This window comes from Triturus cristatus, chromosome 3_1 (genome assembly GCF_964204655.1).
Source record: "Triturus cristatus chromosome 3_1, aTriCri1.1, whole genome shotgun sequence".
In the NCBI taxonomy this organism is placed as follows: domain Eukaryota; kingdom Metazoa; phylum Chordata; class Amphibia; order Caudata; family Salamandridae; genus Triturus; species Triturus cristatus.
In genome coordinates this window covers 865,896,070-865,912,907 of record NC_140583.1, presented here as the reverse complement: position 1 = coordinate 865,912,907, position 16,838 = coordinate 865,896,070, and the positions used below count along the sequence as shown (strand labels likewise).

The 16,838-nt window shown below is 50.1% G+C and overlaps 1 protein-coding gene across 10 annotated transcripts in view; it reads right to left on the bottom strand.

Moving 5' to 3' along the window:
- Positions 1 to 16,838, bottom strand: part of TLK1 (tousled like kinase 1) — a 967,987-nt gene that overhangs the window by 243,380 nt on the left and 707,769 nt on the right. For all 10 annotated transcript variants that reach the window (XM_085645312.1, XM_085645310.1, XM_085645315.1 and 7 more), the window contains 2 exons: positions 406 to 497; positions 242 to 331 (listed from right to left, as the gene is read on the bottom strand). In XM_085645312.1, the coding sequence (XP_085501438.1) occupies positions 242 to 331; positions 406 to 497 (182 nt within the window). The remainder of the gene's footprint in view (positions 1 to 241; positions 332 to 405; positions 498 to 16,838) is intronic.

The window sequence follows — 16,838 nt, the reverse complement described above, 5'->3', positions numbered from 1 at the left end:
GATTAAATGTTAAGAGACCCAATAAGTTACATGTTGCCAAAAATGTGAAAGTTTTAACAGCACTCTGACAGAGAAGTCTGTCATGTTATCTACATCGCAAAACCAAAATCTGGTCATGACAATATCCAATTATGGTATGTAACATGGCAAAACTAAAATTTAAGAGTAACAGAAGAAAGCCATAAGTAATCATTTACAAACTTAATGATTTGATGTTTAAACAGATCAGTTATAAACTTACGTATCGGTATCCAGGGAAAAATAATCATATAGTTTAACTATCCTTGGATGATCCAGTTCTTTGTGTATCCTATATTCTCTGCAGGCATGCCTAAACGAAGAGATGGCAATTTATTGGAGATCAACAGAACCTGCATGAAATATGAAATCTATAAATATATTTACTTGTGATAGTTTTCCTTCTTCTCGTCTCTCCAGCTCTTGTTTAACTGGTGGATCTTTACTGCAGCATATCTTTGTTCATAAAGATCAAAAGCCTAAAAAATAAGGATGTTTGAGAAAATTAATAAGTATCAAGGTTTGCTAATGTATATATTGAAAAAGGCAGAGAAACAGTTACCAACTCGTAATTCTCTTGTAAGTAGTCCATAGAGTTGCTCATTATCAACATGCCAGAACAGTCAACTTGAGAAAGGCTGAGAAGAACAAGTTACTTACCTTAGGTAACGCTTTTTCTGGTGGGTACAGTATCTGCCTGTGGATTCCTCACCTTGTGAATATCCCCTGCGCCAGCAACATTCGGAAACTTTTGTAGCAGTCCACGCCGATGAGGTCGAAGACGACGTCACAGAGGAACGGCTCCGCTCGCGACTCCGCTGACGTCACCGGCTCCATAAGAAGACCTCGTCGGCGTGATGACGTCAGTTCCGCCCCTTTTTTCCGTGCCTTCGAGGCACACGGACGGACCGACAGCAATATATACACAGTATACACAGTACATGATATGCAAAGCAACACACACAGTGTGAAGAATAAATAGAAAGGCAAAAGAATAACACAATGCCTTTGACAGTAACAAATACATATTGAAACACCATCAATAGAATTGTAGGTATAGAAGGATGGACAACGGGGAGGCGGGTGGGTCAGTGAGGAATCCACAGGCAGATACTGTATCCACCTGAAAAAGCATTACCGAAGGTAAGTAACTTGTTCTTCTGATGGATACATCTGCCAGTGGATTCCTCACCTTGTGAATAGATTGCCACAGCAGTCCCCACTCCCGGAGGAGAATGTCCACCCTTCTATACCAGAAAGTCCTGAAGGACGGAACGCGCAAAGTGTCCGTCCCTTCTCACCTCGGTGTCTAAGCAATAATGTTTTGCGAAGGTGTGGAGGGTGGCCCAAGTTGCCGCCCTACAAATGTCCTCCACAGGAACAACCCCTAGACAAAGCAGAAGTGGAAGATTTTGCTCTAGTGGAATGAGCTCTTAAACCCTCTGGATGATCCTTACCCGCCAAAGAGTAGCATATCTTGATGCACAAGACAATCCATCTGGAAAGGGTGCGCTTGTGCACCGCTCGGCCTTTTCTGCAGCCAACAAAGCCCACGAAGAACTGGTCATCAACCCTGAAGCTCCTTTGTCCTGTCCAGGTAGAAGCTCACCGCCCTCTTAGGGTCCAAACGGTGAAGTCTCTCCTCCTCCTTGGAAGGGTGAGGGGGAGGATAGAAGGTAGGAAGGGTAATGGACTGCCCCAGATGGAAGGGAGTTACCACCTTAGGTAGAAATGCAGCCCTGGTCCTGAGTACCATTCTTTCAACATGAATGGTCAAAAACGGGGGTTTTGAACTTTGAGCTTGAAGCTCACTTACCCTCCTTGCCGAGGTGATTGCAATGAGGAAAACCGTCTTAAAAGACAACAGTCTCAAGGGACACTTGTGTAAGGGCTCGAAGGGAGAACCCATAAGATAAGTCAAGACAAGGTTTAAGTCCCATTGAGGCACAATAAAGGGAGTAGGAGGAAATCTGTTTGTGAGGCCCTTAAGAAAACGAAGAACAATAGGTGATTTGAATAATTACGGCTGATCCGGCAAGCAAAGGAAAGCCGACAAAGCCGATAAGTATCCCTTAACAGTAGCCACAGCAAATCCTTGCTGAGCAAGAGAAAGGGCAAACTGTAGAATGTTAGATAGACGAGCCTTCAAAGGATCAATGGACTTCTCTCCACACCAGAGAACAAATTTAGACCACCTATAGGAATATATAGATTTGGTGGAATGACGTCTGGCAGACAAAATTACATCTACCACATCAGGAGGGAGAGAAAAAGAATTCAGGTTGCCCCGTTCAATCTCCAGGCATGAAGGTGTAAGCTCTGGAGGTGGGGGTGTAGAACCTGCCCCTCCGACAGCGAGAGGAGGTCTGCCCTCAGAGGGAGACGGAGCGGAGGGCGCGAGGAGAGGTGGAGAAGATCTGTATACCACACCCTTCTTGGCAAATCCGGGGCGATCAAAATGACTTGGGCCCGGTCGTGGCGAATCTTCCTCAGAACCAGAGGAATCAAGGGTATGGGAGGAAACGCGTAAAGGAGTCGTGAGCCCCAACTCAACTGAAACGCGTCCCCCAACGCACCCTGCATCGGATACTGGAGTCTGCGGAATGACGGGCAGTGAGCATTCTCGTGAGTGGCGAACAGGTCCACCCGAGGAGTTCCCCACATCCGAAAGATGTGACGAACTACCTCCGGATGCAGCCTCCACTCGTGATCGGCGGAGAACTGCCGACAGACTGTCCGCACGTACGTTCAGCACCCTGGCCAGATGATTTGCCATCAGACAAATCTGATGGTCCTGAGCCCAGGACCATAGACGCAGGGCCTCTCTGCAGAGACAAAGAGACCCCACTCCTCCCTGTTTGTTTATATACCACATCGCGGTAGTGTTGTCCGTCAGGACTTGAACAGACTGACCGCGAAGGGAAGGGAGGAAGGCCTTGAGTGCTAAACGAATTGCCCTCAATTCCAGAAGGTTGATGTGAAGCAACCTTTCCTCTGGAGACCAAAGACACTTGATCTCCAGATCCCCCAGATGAGCACCCCACCCTAAGGTGGATGCATCCGTTATCACCGTGGCCACCGATGGAGGTAGATGGAAGGGCTTTCCTTGAGACAGATTGCTCTCCACGCTCCACCAAGACAGATCCGCCGCAGCTTCTCTGGAGATCCTCACAGACTCCCTGAGATCTCCCTTGTGCTGATACCACTGCTTGCGGAGGCACCACTGGAGCGCCCTCATGTGCCAGCGTGCATGGTTGACCAACAGGATGCAGGAGGCGAACAGACCGAGCACGGACCTTCAGAACTGGAACTACCGCTCCGTTGTAAAACAAAGGAATCATTTCCTGTATGTCGAGAATCCTTTGAGGAGGAGGGAATGCCCGACAAACAGTAGTGTCCAGTACCGCACCTATGAACAGGTTGCGCTGAGAGGGCACCAGGTGAGATTTGGGCACGTTTATTGAAAAACCCAATTTGTACAACAGCTGAGTTGTATCCTGCAGATGACGTAGCACCTTCTCTGGTGACTCCGCCTTGATCAGCCAGTCGTCCAAATAAGGGAAAACTGAGATCTCCGACCATCTGAGATGGGCTGCCACCACTGCCATCACCTTCGTGAAGACTCGAGGTGCCGAAGTAAGACCAAACGGGAGGACCGCAAACTGATAATGTTGCAACCCTACCGTAAACCGGATACTTCCTGTGCGACTTCAAGATGGGGATGTGAAAATACGCATCCTGCAAGTCGAGTGACACCATCCAGTCCTCCTGATTCAGCGCTTGAAGAACCTGAGCAAGGGTGAGCATCTTGAACTTCTCTTGCTTTAGAATAAGATTCAAGATTCTGAGGTCCAATATCGGACTCAATCTGCTGCCCTTTTTCGGAATCAGAAAATACCGGGAGTAGCATCCCTGACCCCTCTCCTGCTCTGGAACCACCTCTATCGCAACTTTTTGAAACAGCTTCAGGACTTCCTCCTGCAGAAGAAGACGGTGGTCCTGCGAGCAAGCCCCTTGACACGGAGGGTAATTTGGAGGGAATTCCCGAAAGGGAAGGGCGTACCCATTTTCTACAAGATCCAGAACCCAGAGATCTGTAGTTACAAACTCCCAATCTTGTAGAAAATGGGTAAGCCGGCCCCCCACAGGACCAGCATGATCCGGAATGGCGGATCTAGGGCTGCTTTGCGGTGGTGGGAGGGGCTGAGGAGGAGGAAGAGGAGGAGGAGAGTTGACTGCCACGTGTGCGACCCCTGATTCTACCTCTGAAACCTCTAGACGAGGAACCTTGCTGCTGCTGTTGCTGCTGCTGCTGGGTCTGTCTATAGGATCGAAAGGATGTCCTTCCGAACCCTCTGTACCTTTTAACCCCTTCGCCGCGGCGCGAATTCCGCCGCGGCGCTGGGGGGTTTTTCGGTGAGCGCGGCGCCGCTGTGCTCATGACGGAACCCCGCCGTCATGAGTCACCGGCGAGCTGTGCTCATGACGGAGTGGTTCCGTCACGGTGCAGCCCACTTACGTTACACACCCGCACAGGCGGGGAAAAGGCGCCGCGTGGGCGGAGCGGCCGCCAACGGCCGCAGCATGACGGAACCACTCCGTCATGAGCACAGCGCGACCGTGGCTCATGACGGAGTGGTTCCGTCATGAGCAGGGAAGGGGTTAAAAGACCCCCTCGACTGAGATTGAAGGCCCAGAGATTTAGCCGTCGCCTTGCTCTCTTTGAAACGCTCCAGAGCAGCATCTGCCTTTTTACCAAACAGGCCAGATCCATCAAATGGCAGGTCCAAAAGAGTCGATTGCACATCCTGTGAAAACTCCGAAGATCTTAACCATGCACTCCTTCTGGTCGCGACAGAAGATCCCATGACCCTCGCCACTGAATCCGCCGTGTCCAGTCCACTTTGGATCACCTGACGTGCAGCCGCCTGGGCATCAGTCAAGATCTCATTGAATCCAGCCCTATCCTCCTCAGACAGTTTCGGCGCCTGTGAGAAAGTGCCATCTTTCTTGCATGGTATGCCCCCACTTTTTGCTAAATTGCTGAATGTACTTTGATTAAGTGTACCCTGGACTCCTGCCAATCAGGTGCCCAGGGCCTATGTTCCTTCCTTAAAACACACAAACTCCAAATTGGCAAACCCTAGCCACATGTCAGCCCCTGGTAAATGGTACCCTAGGTACCCAGGGCCTTGTGGCCAGGGAAGGCCTCTAGGGGCTGCAGCACTCGTTGTGCCACCCTTAGAGGCCCTGTACCCTTACACACACACACACTGCCTTTGCAGGCTGAGTGTCTGGGTGCAGGACAAAACAAAGAGTCGACATGGCACACATCTCTGTGTGCCATGCCCATCACCTACACTGCCAAGGCATATATCAGTCACCCCTCTAGCTGGGTGCCTTACGCCTATGGTGTGGGCACAGGAGCAGGAGCCCTGTGCCCCTACAGTACCCGGGTCCATTCCTGGGCACTGTAAGTGCAGTGCTGCCATTTAAGAGTACATGGTGCTGAGAGCTCGTCAAACACGAGCTCCACAGCACCATAATGGCAACACTGAAGACTGGGAAGTTTGGTATCAAACTTCTCAGCACATTAAACCCACACTGATGCCAGTGTGGGATTTAATGTACTAAGCACCCCAGAGGGCATCTTAGAGATGCCCCCTTACAACTAACCTACAATCCACGTCTGCTCTGAGGCTGCCCAGGCTGCCACACAGCAGACACGTTGCTGGACCCCTGGGTGGGAGAGCCCCTGCTCTCCCGGGCCTGCAACAATGCACATCTTGGGTGAGGTGATAAATCTCCTCCCCCAGGATGAGCAAAGGGAAGCTTCAAAGGCATGCCGCCTCTTGGAGTTTCCCCAGGCCACTGCAACCCCCCACTCTGGCGGGAAGCTTGGCCGGAAACCCCATACAAGGACAGGGGATGTGCCAGCTTGCCCACCCCACCCCTCAGGTGGGGGAGGCGAGGTTAAGCACATCTCCGGGCTCTCGCCATCTTGAAGATGGGAGGCCCTACCCTATCAGGATTAGGCTACTGCCCCCCTCCCACAGGAGAGAGGCAGGATAGGGGGTGTACCCACCCCAGGACAAGGACCCATTGGTCCCTGGCCTTCACCTACCTGTAACGCCCCTAAATCTAGTATTTAGGGGCCCCCTGAACCTTCCTTCCCCAGATTCCAGATAGAAACCTACAAGAAGAGCAAGAAGAAAAAAGACCTGCCCTGCAGCTGCTAAAAAGAGGAAGACACCAACTGCTTTGGCCCCAGCCCTACCGGCCTGTCGACCCTCGAACCTGCTCCTGCTTTGCATTGAGCTCAATGGTACATTCAGGTTATTTGTAATAAATTACTTTTCAGATTACTTTTGGAATTCCAGGTCTGGCTCCTAGAACCAGCCTTGGGTCAGTATTCAGAATCAAGTGATGAAAGTCGACTTAGTAACTGTAATGATTTTTAAATAATATTTAGCTATTTCAAAAGTTAGCACTTAGAAAATATTTCAAAGAAAACATTCAATGGATCTCTATGGCAAGAAATTCACATTGCAGGTAGAGTACTTTATCGTTACTTTAGTAATCCAGGACTGGGTGCCTAGACCCAGGACTGGGGTCCTTATCAAAAACAGGTAAGTAATTTCGTTTGCAGAAATGGTACGATTTTAAAAGAATATTTCAAATTTGTAAAAATAGACACTTAGAAGAAATTTCACAGAAAAGCAGACAATGGTTTCCTATGGGAGAAAAATGAGTTAGAGGTAAGTATAGTTGTGAGTACTTTTCAGGGTCAGGGCTGGGCACCAAGATCCAGCACTGGGAGCTCACCCAGGAACAGGTGAGTAAATTCGTTTGTCACTTGGCTGATTTTTGGTGAATTTTTACAGTTTTGAAAAGTTCACACTTAGAAGATTTTTGAAGAAAAAGCCAGTCAATGTTACCCTATGAGGAAAATGAAGTTAGCGGTTTAAGGGTAAGTACTCGACTGGCAGAGTTGAAATTCCGGGCATAGACTCAGGGGTCCCCCAGTGTCAGGTAGGTACAGTTGGTTCACCCTCAGCGGTTTCAGGACGGCCGGGTGCAGAGTGAGTTAGGCCCAATGTTATCCTATGAGGGATAGGGGGGCCTTGGTTGGTGGCTGCTGTCTGGCAAGCCACGCGGCTGTGGGAGCTGGGCTCCTGGTCACTTACTCAGGGCAAGTGGGGAAGTAGGTTAGTGTAGAGAGGGCACTGCCAGGGCCACTCGGGCGGCTGGGTGCAGGGTGCTTTTGAGCCTTAGGGCGCTCAATGGAAATCAATGGGAATGTTCCGGTTTGGAAAGAGGCTGCAGGCTCGGGGACGAGGATGTTTCAGGTGCCACCACCACTTCGAGAGGTAAGTTGGGTAGTTGTAGGTTAGGTGGGTACCCCGGGATTGGGCACAGGGGGTCGCAGGGCGCCGGGTGCAGGGGTGCCTTTTGACGTCGGGAATCTTACCCTCTGGTTGATCGCGGCTGGGGTGGCACTTGGTTCTGAGGCTGCAGGCTTCTTCCGGGATGTCGAGGGGGGTCCTTGGGTGCCGGACTCTGGGTCACAGTCGCCGTGGGGTCGTCCTCTGGGTCTTTGTCCACTCCGGCACTGGCCAGGCTTGGCTGGTGCAGAGTGTGTTGGGTCCGCGGTCCCGGGCTGGTGCCAGGGATAGCAAATAGGTTTCTTGAGTAGAGCCTCTACTCGTGGGAGTCCCAGGGGCTTAGAGCTAAAAGGTAGCCAGGTCCTCCGGGGTTGGTGAGGTTGCTGGCCACGTGGGATGCCGCGCTGGTGCAGGTTCGAGAGTAGACAGGCCGGTAGGGCTGGGGCCAAAGCAGTTGGTGTCTTCTTCTCTTTTTAGCAGCTGCAGGGCAGGTCTTTGTTCTTCTTGCTCTTCTTGTCGTTTTCTATCTGGAATCTAAGGAAGGAAGGTTCAGGGGGCCCCTAAATACTAGATTTAGGGGCGTTACAGGTAGGTGAAGGCCAGGGACCAATGGGTCCTTGTCCTGGGGTGGGTACACCCCCTATCCTGCCTCTCTCCTGTGGGAGGGGGGCAGTAGCCTAATCCTGATAGGGTAGGGCCTCCCATCTTCAAGATGGCGAGAGCCCGGAGATGTGCTTCACCTCGCCTCCCCCACCTGAGGGGTGGGGTGGGCAGGCTGGCACATCCCCTGTCCTTGTATGGGGTTTCCGGCCAAGCTTCCCGCCAGAGTGGGGGGTTGCAGTGGCCTGGGGAAACTCCAACTGGCGGCATGCCTTTGAAGCTTCCCTTTGCTCATCCTGGGGGAGGAGATTTCTCACCTCACCCAGGATGTGCATTGTTGTAGGCCCGGGAGAGCAGGGGCTCTCCCACCCAGGGGTCCAGCAACGTGTCTGCTGTGTGGCAGCCTCAGAGCAGACGTGGATTGTAAGTTAGCTGTAAGGGGGCATCTTCTAAGATGCCCTCTGGGGTGCTTAGTACATTAAATCCTACACTGGCATCAGTGTGGGTTCAATGTGCTGAGAAGTTTGATACCAAACTTCCCAGGCTTCAGTGTTGCCAATATGGTGCTGTGGAGCTCGTGTTTGACAAGCTCTCAGCACCATGTATTCTTAAATGACAGCACTGCACTTACAGTGCCCAGGAATGGACCCGGGTACTGTAGGGGCACAGGGCTCCTGCTCCTGTGCCCACACCATAGGCGTAATGCACCCAGCTAGAGGGGTGGCTGACATATGCCTTGGCAGTGTAGGTGATGGGCATGGTACACAGTGATGTGTGCCATGTCGACTCTTTGTTTTGTCCTGCACCCAGACACTCAGCCTGCAAGGGCAGTGTGTGTGTGTAAGGGTACAGGGCCTCTGAGGGTGGCACAATGAGTGCTGCAGCCCTTAGAGGCCTTCCCTGGTCACAAGGCCCTGGGTACCTAGGGTACCATTTACTAGGGGCTGACATGTGGCTAGGGTTTGCCAATTTGGAGTTTGTGTGGTTTAAGGAAGGAACATAGGCCCTGGGCACCTGATTGGCAGGAACCCAGGGTACACTCAATCGAAGTACATTCAGCAATTTAGCAAAAAGTGGGGGCATACCATGCAAGAAAGATGGCACTTTCTCACATGTACGTTTCGAAAAGATCACATTATAAATGACAAAATGCAGTAATATGATCTTATCCTGTGAGTTGCACAGTTATGCTGTCCAATTTATCCAGAGCCTGCTTGACTGACTGCTGAAAAAGCAACATCAAGAGTCATTAAGATGCTTTATTTCCCAGGAACCTCCTCTCAGGTTTGTCTGCCTGGCTGCTTAACAAAAGGCCATACTTGCTGAAGTATTCCGGATAACCGAAGACATTCAGACACCAGATCATCTCTAGGGAAACTGCTGCAAAATAGACACTTTCGAAGGTTGACGGCTATAGACTATTACCAGGCATGGCGTGAACACAGATGCAAAGAAAAAAAAAAACAGGCAATGTGAGCATGGGAATGAACCTCAGTTTAAAAGACTTAATAGGTGTACTTTCAAGATTATAGCCACAGATAGAAGATCAACAAAAACTGTCTGCAGCCACATCCCAACCCTTGTGGGACTTCAAGAAGCAGCACTTCGGCAGTAATCAGGCAGTGCTTAAAGAGAAACAAAATATTAATTTAGGCCACACCAAACAAATACAATTAAACATGAAAGCAAGAATCAGTAAGAAAACATGATCTTGTAACCCTCTGACACAGCTGAACTTGCACCACAAAGCAGTGTTCAGCCGGCAACAAAGATTACCAGTGACGTTGATATCTAGGATGCGAATGTATGATGGAATTTTGCATGTGTTTTTCATGCATGCCTTAGGAACTCAGTCATTAGAACAAATGAGTCTTTAGCACGCATTTGTTCTGCACGCAAGTAGTTTTAACGACTTGCCATAGTGGGGGCGCTGGATAGTGGTATAGTTTAGTTTACTATTTAAACTCCAGTCTGCGCAACAGTCGGGAAGGTGTTGGACTTTAATTCCAACACCAGTCCACCACTGTGTGTCCCCCTAAAGCAAGTTGTAACAACTTGCGTGCAGAACGATTGCCTGCTTAAGACGCATTTGTTCTGTTGCCGGCGCTGTGAAGGCACAGCGTGATTCCGGCTTCGTCCTAAAGGGCGTTTCCTCTAGGATGCACCCAGTAGAGGGGTGGGGTAGGGCCAAATGGAAGAGCAGTACAAGTTTGTTCTCTTGTATTCACAGTTAGCAGTAAGGAAAATGCTACTTACCAGTATGCATCTGTTCTTGGCATGTAGAGCTGCAGATCTACACACTGTGCATAGATTGCGATCTGGTGTTGGGCCCGGATGTTGCAGTTGTTTTTCTCTTGGAAAGTCTGTGGAAGTCACGAGGTATGTGACTCCTCCTTTGGATCGTATTGCGCATGGGCTTCAGCTCCATTCTCAGATTGTTTTTCGCCAGCAGGGAAATGATGGAGCGTAGTAATAAACAGTGAAGATGCCCATGTATGTTGTATCTAAATAAGATATACTGGAACAGATAAAGGTAGCCGGGGAGGCGGGTGGGCGTGTGTAGATCTGCAGCTCTACATGCCAAGAACAGATGCATACTGGTAAGTAGCATTTGCCGTTCGAGGCATATGAGCTGCAGATTACACACTGTGCATAGATTGTATAGCAGTACCCATCCCTAGCGACGACCACCAGTATCTGTTCCAGTGGTTTGAAACAATGTTTGGAATACAGCCTGGCCCACACTAGCTTGTTGCTTAGCCTGCACATCTACACAATAGTGTTTAGTGAAAGTGTGAGGTGTTGACCATGTAGCTGCTTTGCAGGTATCATCTAAGGGGATGTTCCCTAAGAATGACATGGAAGCCCCTATTTTATGTGTAGAGTGGGCTTTAGGGGGGGGGGAACGGCTAGCGTTCGTTTTGCTTTGTGGTAGCAAATCTGAACGCATTTGACAATCCACCTAGCTATCCCAGATTTGGAGATTGGGTTGCCTTTATGTGGTGGTGAGAAGGAAACGAACAGTTGTTAGGTCTTACGAAAGGGTTGTGTTCTCTCGATGTAGTAGAGTAAGACTCATTTGACATCTAATGTGTGGAGAGCTCTTTCTGCAACGGTTTGTGGTTGCGAGAAGAATACAGGTAGCTCCACAGATTGGTTTAGGTGAAAAGGAGAAATGACTTTAGGGAGGAATTTTGGATTAGTACGGAGAACAACCTTGTTATGGTGCATTTGCAGAAAAGGTTCTTGAATGGTGAGTGATTGTATTTTACTGACCCTTCTGAGGGAAGTGATGGCTACAAGAAAGGCAGTTTTCCATGTTAGGAACTGAAGTTCACATTTGTGTAGAGGTTCAAAGGGTGGCCCCATTAGTCTAGTGAGAACGATATTTAGGTTCCACACAGGTGAGGGTGGCACTCTGGGGGGAATTATTCTTTTGAGGCCTTCCATGAAGGCTTTTATGGCAGGTACTCTAAAGAGTGACCAGTTCATCCATTTCGCATTGCCTCTGGACAATGGGTGTGGATATCTGGCGGCGAAGCTTGGGCATTTGGCGTTTTCGTGGGTGGCGAAGAGGTCTATCTGTGGATGCCCCCACATTTGAAAGTACAGGTGAAGAACTTGTGGATGGAGTTCCCACTCGTGGGTTTGTTGTGTTTGTCTGCTCAGCAGATCTGCTATAGTGTTCTGGACTCCAGGGACATGTTGGGCTAGGAGGAAGATTTTTTGGGTTATGGCCCATCTCCATATGCTCTGTGCTAGTTGCGAGAGCTGCAGAGAGTGTGTGCCGCCTTGTTTTTGTAAATAGTACATGGCTGTCATGTTGTCTGTGCGGACTAGGACGGCCTTGCATGATGTGTGTCTGAAATGCCTTTAGTGCTAAGAATATTGCTAGTAGCTCCAGATAGTTGATGTGGAGCAACTTTTGCTGAGGTGTCCACCTGCCCTGCATGGTGTGATGTAGTAGGTGAGCTCCCCAGCCGGAGAGCGATGCGTCCGCTGTCAGTACTATCTGAGGAACAGTATCCAGGAACGGTCGCCCTTTGGAAAGGTTTTTGGTGGACCACCACTGCAGAGAGCGATGGGCACGACCGTCTACCAACACCAGATCTGTCAGTTGACCCTGGGCCTGGTTCCATTGGCGCGCTAAGCATTCTTGGAGAGGACACATCTGGAGTCTTGCATGAGGTACTATGACTATGCTAGAGGCCATCATTCCTATGAGTTGCATGAACACTCGAGCTGTAAGTGTTCTGGTTGAAATTTGGCGCGTAGGGCCTGAATGTTTGCTATCCTGGCAAGACTGGGGTAGGCTAGCGCTCTTGAGGTGTCTGTCGTGGCACCTAGGTATTGCTTTATGTGGGACGGTTGCAGATGGGACTTTGTGTGGTTTACTGTGAAACCCAGTTGGTGATGTAGGTGTATAGTTGCGCGAGTGTGTTGTACACACTGGTGGTATGAGCTGGCTTTTATTAGCCAGTCGTCCAGGTATGGGAAGACGTGTGTGTGTTGTCTTTGCAGATGTGCTGCCACGACCGCTAGGCACTTGGTAAACACTCGCGAATGGGGGCACTTTGAATTGATAGTGTTGACCGTCCACTACAAATCTGAGATAATTTCTGTGAGCTGTGTGAACGGGAATGTGGAATAGGCGTCCTTGAGGTCTAGGGTGGCAAGGAAGTCGTTTTGGGAGAGCAGGGGGAAGTACCTGCTGAAGTGTGACCATGTGGAAATGGTCTGAAGGTGTATATAGTGATTTAGGGGTCTGAGGTCCAGGATGGGCCTTAGAGTGTCGTCCCTTTTTGGTATGAGGAAATATAGGGAGTAAACTCCCATATTTTGTAGTTGGGTAGGAACTGGCTCTATTGCACTCTTTTGTAGGAGGGAGATTACCTCCTGCTTGAGAAGTGACGAATGTTCCTGTGACATTGGGCGGTGCTTTGGTGGAATGTTTGGGGGGATTGATTTTAGTTCGAGGCAATAGCCTGACCGAATTATTTGTGTCACCCATTTGTCTGAGGTGATAGTAGCCAAGACATGAAGGAAATTTTGTAGTCTGCCACCGACTGGAGTGGGATGGTCTGGGGGGAGTGAAGGGAAGTCATTGGGTGGTGCAGGCCCTCTGAAGTAGGTGGGGTCTGTAGGGGCGGCCTTATATTTCTTTTCAATACGGGGGTTGATGACCCTGGCTCTGACCGGGTCTTTAAAGACCTCTGGCGCGTGTTTGATAACACCTTTAAGCATGGGCAGAATGGAAGTGGCCCTGTGGGTGGTGTCAAAAGTGTCTAGGATGAAGTCCTCCTCCACGGGGTCTGTATGGAGATCAACTCCGTGGTAGTGTGCAGCCCTATGTAGCAGCTGGTTAAACCCCATAGTGTCTTCGGGGGGGGGGGCGGTCTTGAAGGGTAAATGTCGTCCCATGGGTCTGGGGAGCCTGTAGGATTGGGGTCTCCAGTGGGTTGGTCATGGGGCCCCTCCCCTCTGTCTTCATAGACATCGTCATCATCCTCATCTGGAGAGGGTGTGGGGGAAATGATGAGTTAGGGGAGGCAGAGGAGGTGGAGGAGGGGGTGAGGGTAGTCTCAACGGGGAGGTACCACAGTCCCTTTTCTTTGGCGGTGGAGCCGGGGAAGGCTTGTCCAGCGGCCTCTTTTTGATGCTGATCATCAAATGTCCAGTTTTAGGGTCTTTAGTAAGAGGTTTTTAGGAGTGGATCGGGCCGAAACAGTTCCTCTGTGAGCGGTCGATCCGTCGGCGCCGAAGGGGTTGGAGCCGGTGGTTTTTTAGTCTTGGAATCATCAGTTCGTTGTTTTGAACTGTGTGGTTTAGACATGTCCGGTTGTTTCCTCGGTTCCAAGATGACTTTGGCTTCGAGGTGTGGGTGTCGATGGGTTTGGCTTTCCTGCTCGGTTCCGAAGATGGCGTCGATCCCGAGGAGCTAGTGGGTGTCTTCGGCGCCGAGTGTTTCGGTGTGGAGGAAGTCATTTTCTTTTTCGGTGTGGAGTGTTTTTCGGTACCGACGAGAGGCTGGCTCAAGCCCAAGCTGCCAGAAGGCTTGATGGGCTTCTTAACCGGGCCCGAAAGCGAGGTATGGGAAGCAGTGTCTTTGGTTGTGCCTAGGCCCGAGGGCGAAGACGTGACCGAAGCCTTTTTCGATGCCGTCGAGGGTGGGGGATCAATAGTAGTACTCACGCCCCTCTGTGCCGGAGTGATGTCATCGACATCTGAGTCGTCGGCTTTGGAGGCGCTGACGAGGCCCTCTTTGGTGCGCTGTTCTTCGGTAACATAGACGCCTTCTCCCAAGATGTCGTCGGGGATTGCAGAAGACGCGTGGGCCATGGTTCTCCTGGCTCTTCGGTCTCGAATAGTCTTTTTGGACCGGAAGGATTTGCACGCCGGACAGTCTCGAGCCTCGTGTTCTGGAGAGAGGCAGAGGTTGCACACCTCATGGAGATCGGTGTGGGGAAATTTGGACCCACATCGAGGACACTTCTTAAATGGAGTCCTTTCCATGAGCCAGGACCGGAGTTGAGGTAGGCCCGAAGGCCTGCGTCGACGCCTGGAAGGAATATGCTACTTACCAGTATGCATCTGTTCTTGGCATGTAGAGCTGCAGAGTTGAACACTTAGCATAGGTCGCCATCTGGTGTTGGGCCCGGATGTTTGCAGTTTGTTTTTCTTCTTGGACAATCTTTGGAAGTCACGAGTTTGGTGACTCCTCCTTCGGTCCGTACTGCGCATGGGCTTCGGCTCCATCCTCAGATTGTTTTTCGCCAACAGGGAAATGATGGAGCGTAGTAATAACAGTGAGAAACCCATGTGTTGTATCTAAATAAGATGTACTGGAACGGATACAGGTAGCCGGGGAGGCGGGTGGGCGTGTACAACTCTGCAGCTCTACATGCCAAGAACAGATGCATACTGGTAAGTAGCATATTCCGTTCGAGGCATATGAGCTGCAGATTGTACACTTAGCATAGATTACATAGCAGTACCCAACCTTAGCGGCGACCACCGGTATCCGTTGCAGCTGTTTGAAAAAGTGTCTTTAGTACAGCCTGGCCCACCCTAGCTTGCTGCTTGGAATGCACATCTACACAGTAGTGTTTTGTGAAGGTGTGCGGTGTAGACCATGTGGCTGCCTTGCAGATGTCATCTAAGGGTATATTCCCTAGAAAAGCCATAGAAGCCCCTAACTTTCTTGTAGAGTGGGCTTTAGGGGGAACAGATAATGTTCTTTGCCTTTTGATAGCAAATTTGTATGCATTTTACAATCCACCTAGCTATCCCCGATTTTGAAATGGGGTTGCCTTTATGTGGTAGAGAGAAGGAAACGAACAATTGTTTAGTCTTCCTGAAGGGTTGCGTTCTTTGTATGTAGTATAGTAACGCCCTTTTTACATCAAGCGTGTGTAAGGCCCTTTCTGCAACAGATTGGGGTTGCGAAAAGAAGACAGGTAATTCCACTGATTGATTGAGGTGGAAGGGGGAAATGACTTTGGGCAGAAACTTCGGATTTGTGCGAAGTATGACCTTGCTGTGATGCATTTGTATGTAGGGTTCCTGTATGGTGAACGCTTGTATTTCACCAACCCTTCTACGGGAAGTGATAGCTACAAGGAAAGCTGTTTTCCAGGTGAGAAACTGTAGCTCACATTTGTGCATTGGTTCGAAGGGCGGACCCATTAGACGTGTAAGAACTAAATTTAGATTCCATACAGGGGAAGGTGGTGCCCTGGGAGGAATTACTCGTTTAAGGCCTTCCATGAAGGCTTTAATAGCGGGCACTCTGAAGAGTGATAAATGCTGCCTGTTTTGTAGATAGGCAGCGATCGCTGCTAGGTGTAGGCGTATGGATGAATATGCCAGGTTACACCTGTGAAGATGGAGCAGATAGCATATGATGTGCTGTATGGATGCATCTAGAGGGTTGATTGTATTGTTACGGCAGTAAATTACAAATCTTTTCCACTTTGCGGCATAGCATGCTCTAGTGGTAGGACGTCTGGCTTCCATGATGATGTTCATGCAATCAGAGGGAAGGTTAAGGTATCCGAATTCTAGGATTTCAGGAGCCAGATCGCCAGGTTGAGCTGAGCTGGGTCCGGGTGCCTGATTTCTCCATGGTTCTGGGTTAGGAGGCATGGGGATAGATGCAGTTTTTGATGTGGTACCACTGACAGTTGTAGTAGCGTGGTGTACCACGGCTGCCTGGCCCACGTCGGAGCTACCAGAATGAGTGTGAGGGAGTGCTGTTGTAGCTTCCTGACCACTAATGGAATTAGTGGGAGAGGTGGAAAGGCGTATGCAAATCTGCCTGACCAGTTCATCCATATCGCATTGCCCTTGGACAATGGGTGTGGGTATCTGGCGGCGAAACTTGGGCATTTTTTGTTTTCGTGGGTGGCGAAGAGGTCTATCTGAGGATGCCCCCACTGTTGGAAGAATGGGTGAAGAACTTGTGGATGCAGTTCCCATTCGTGTAGTTGTTGCGTTTGTCTGCTGAGCAGATCTGCCATGGTGTTTTGTACGCCTGGAACGTGCTGTGCCAGGAGAAAGATGTTTTGGGGAATTGCCCATCTCCATATGCTCTGGGCTAAGCGGGAGAGCTGGGGAGAGTGTGTCCCCCCCTGTTTTTGTATATAATACATCGCAGTCATATTGTCTGTGCGAATGAGGACTGCTTTGCCCGAAATCTGTTTTTGGAAAGATTTTAGGGCTAGAAAGATCGCCAAGAGATCCAGGTGGTTGATGTGGAGCGATTTTTGCTGTGGCGTCCATAGACCTTGCATGGTGAGGTGTAGGAGGTGCGCTCCCCAGCCGGAGAGCGATGCG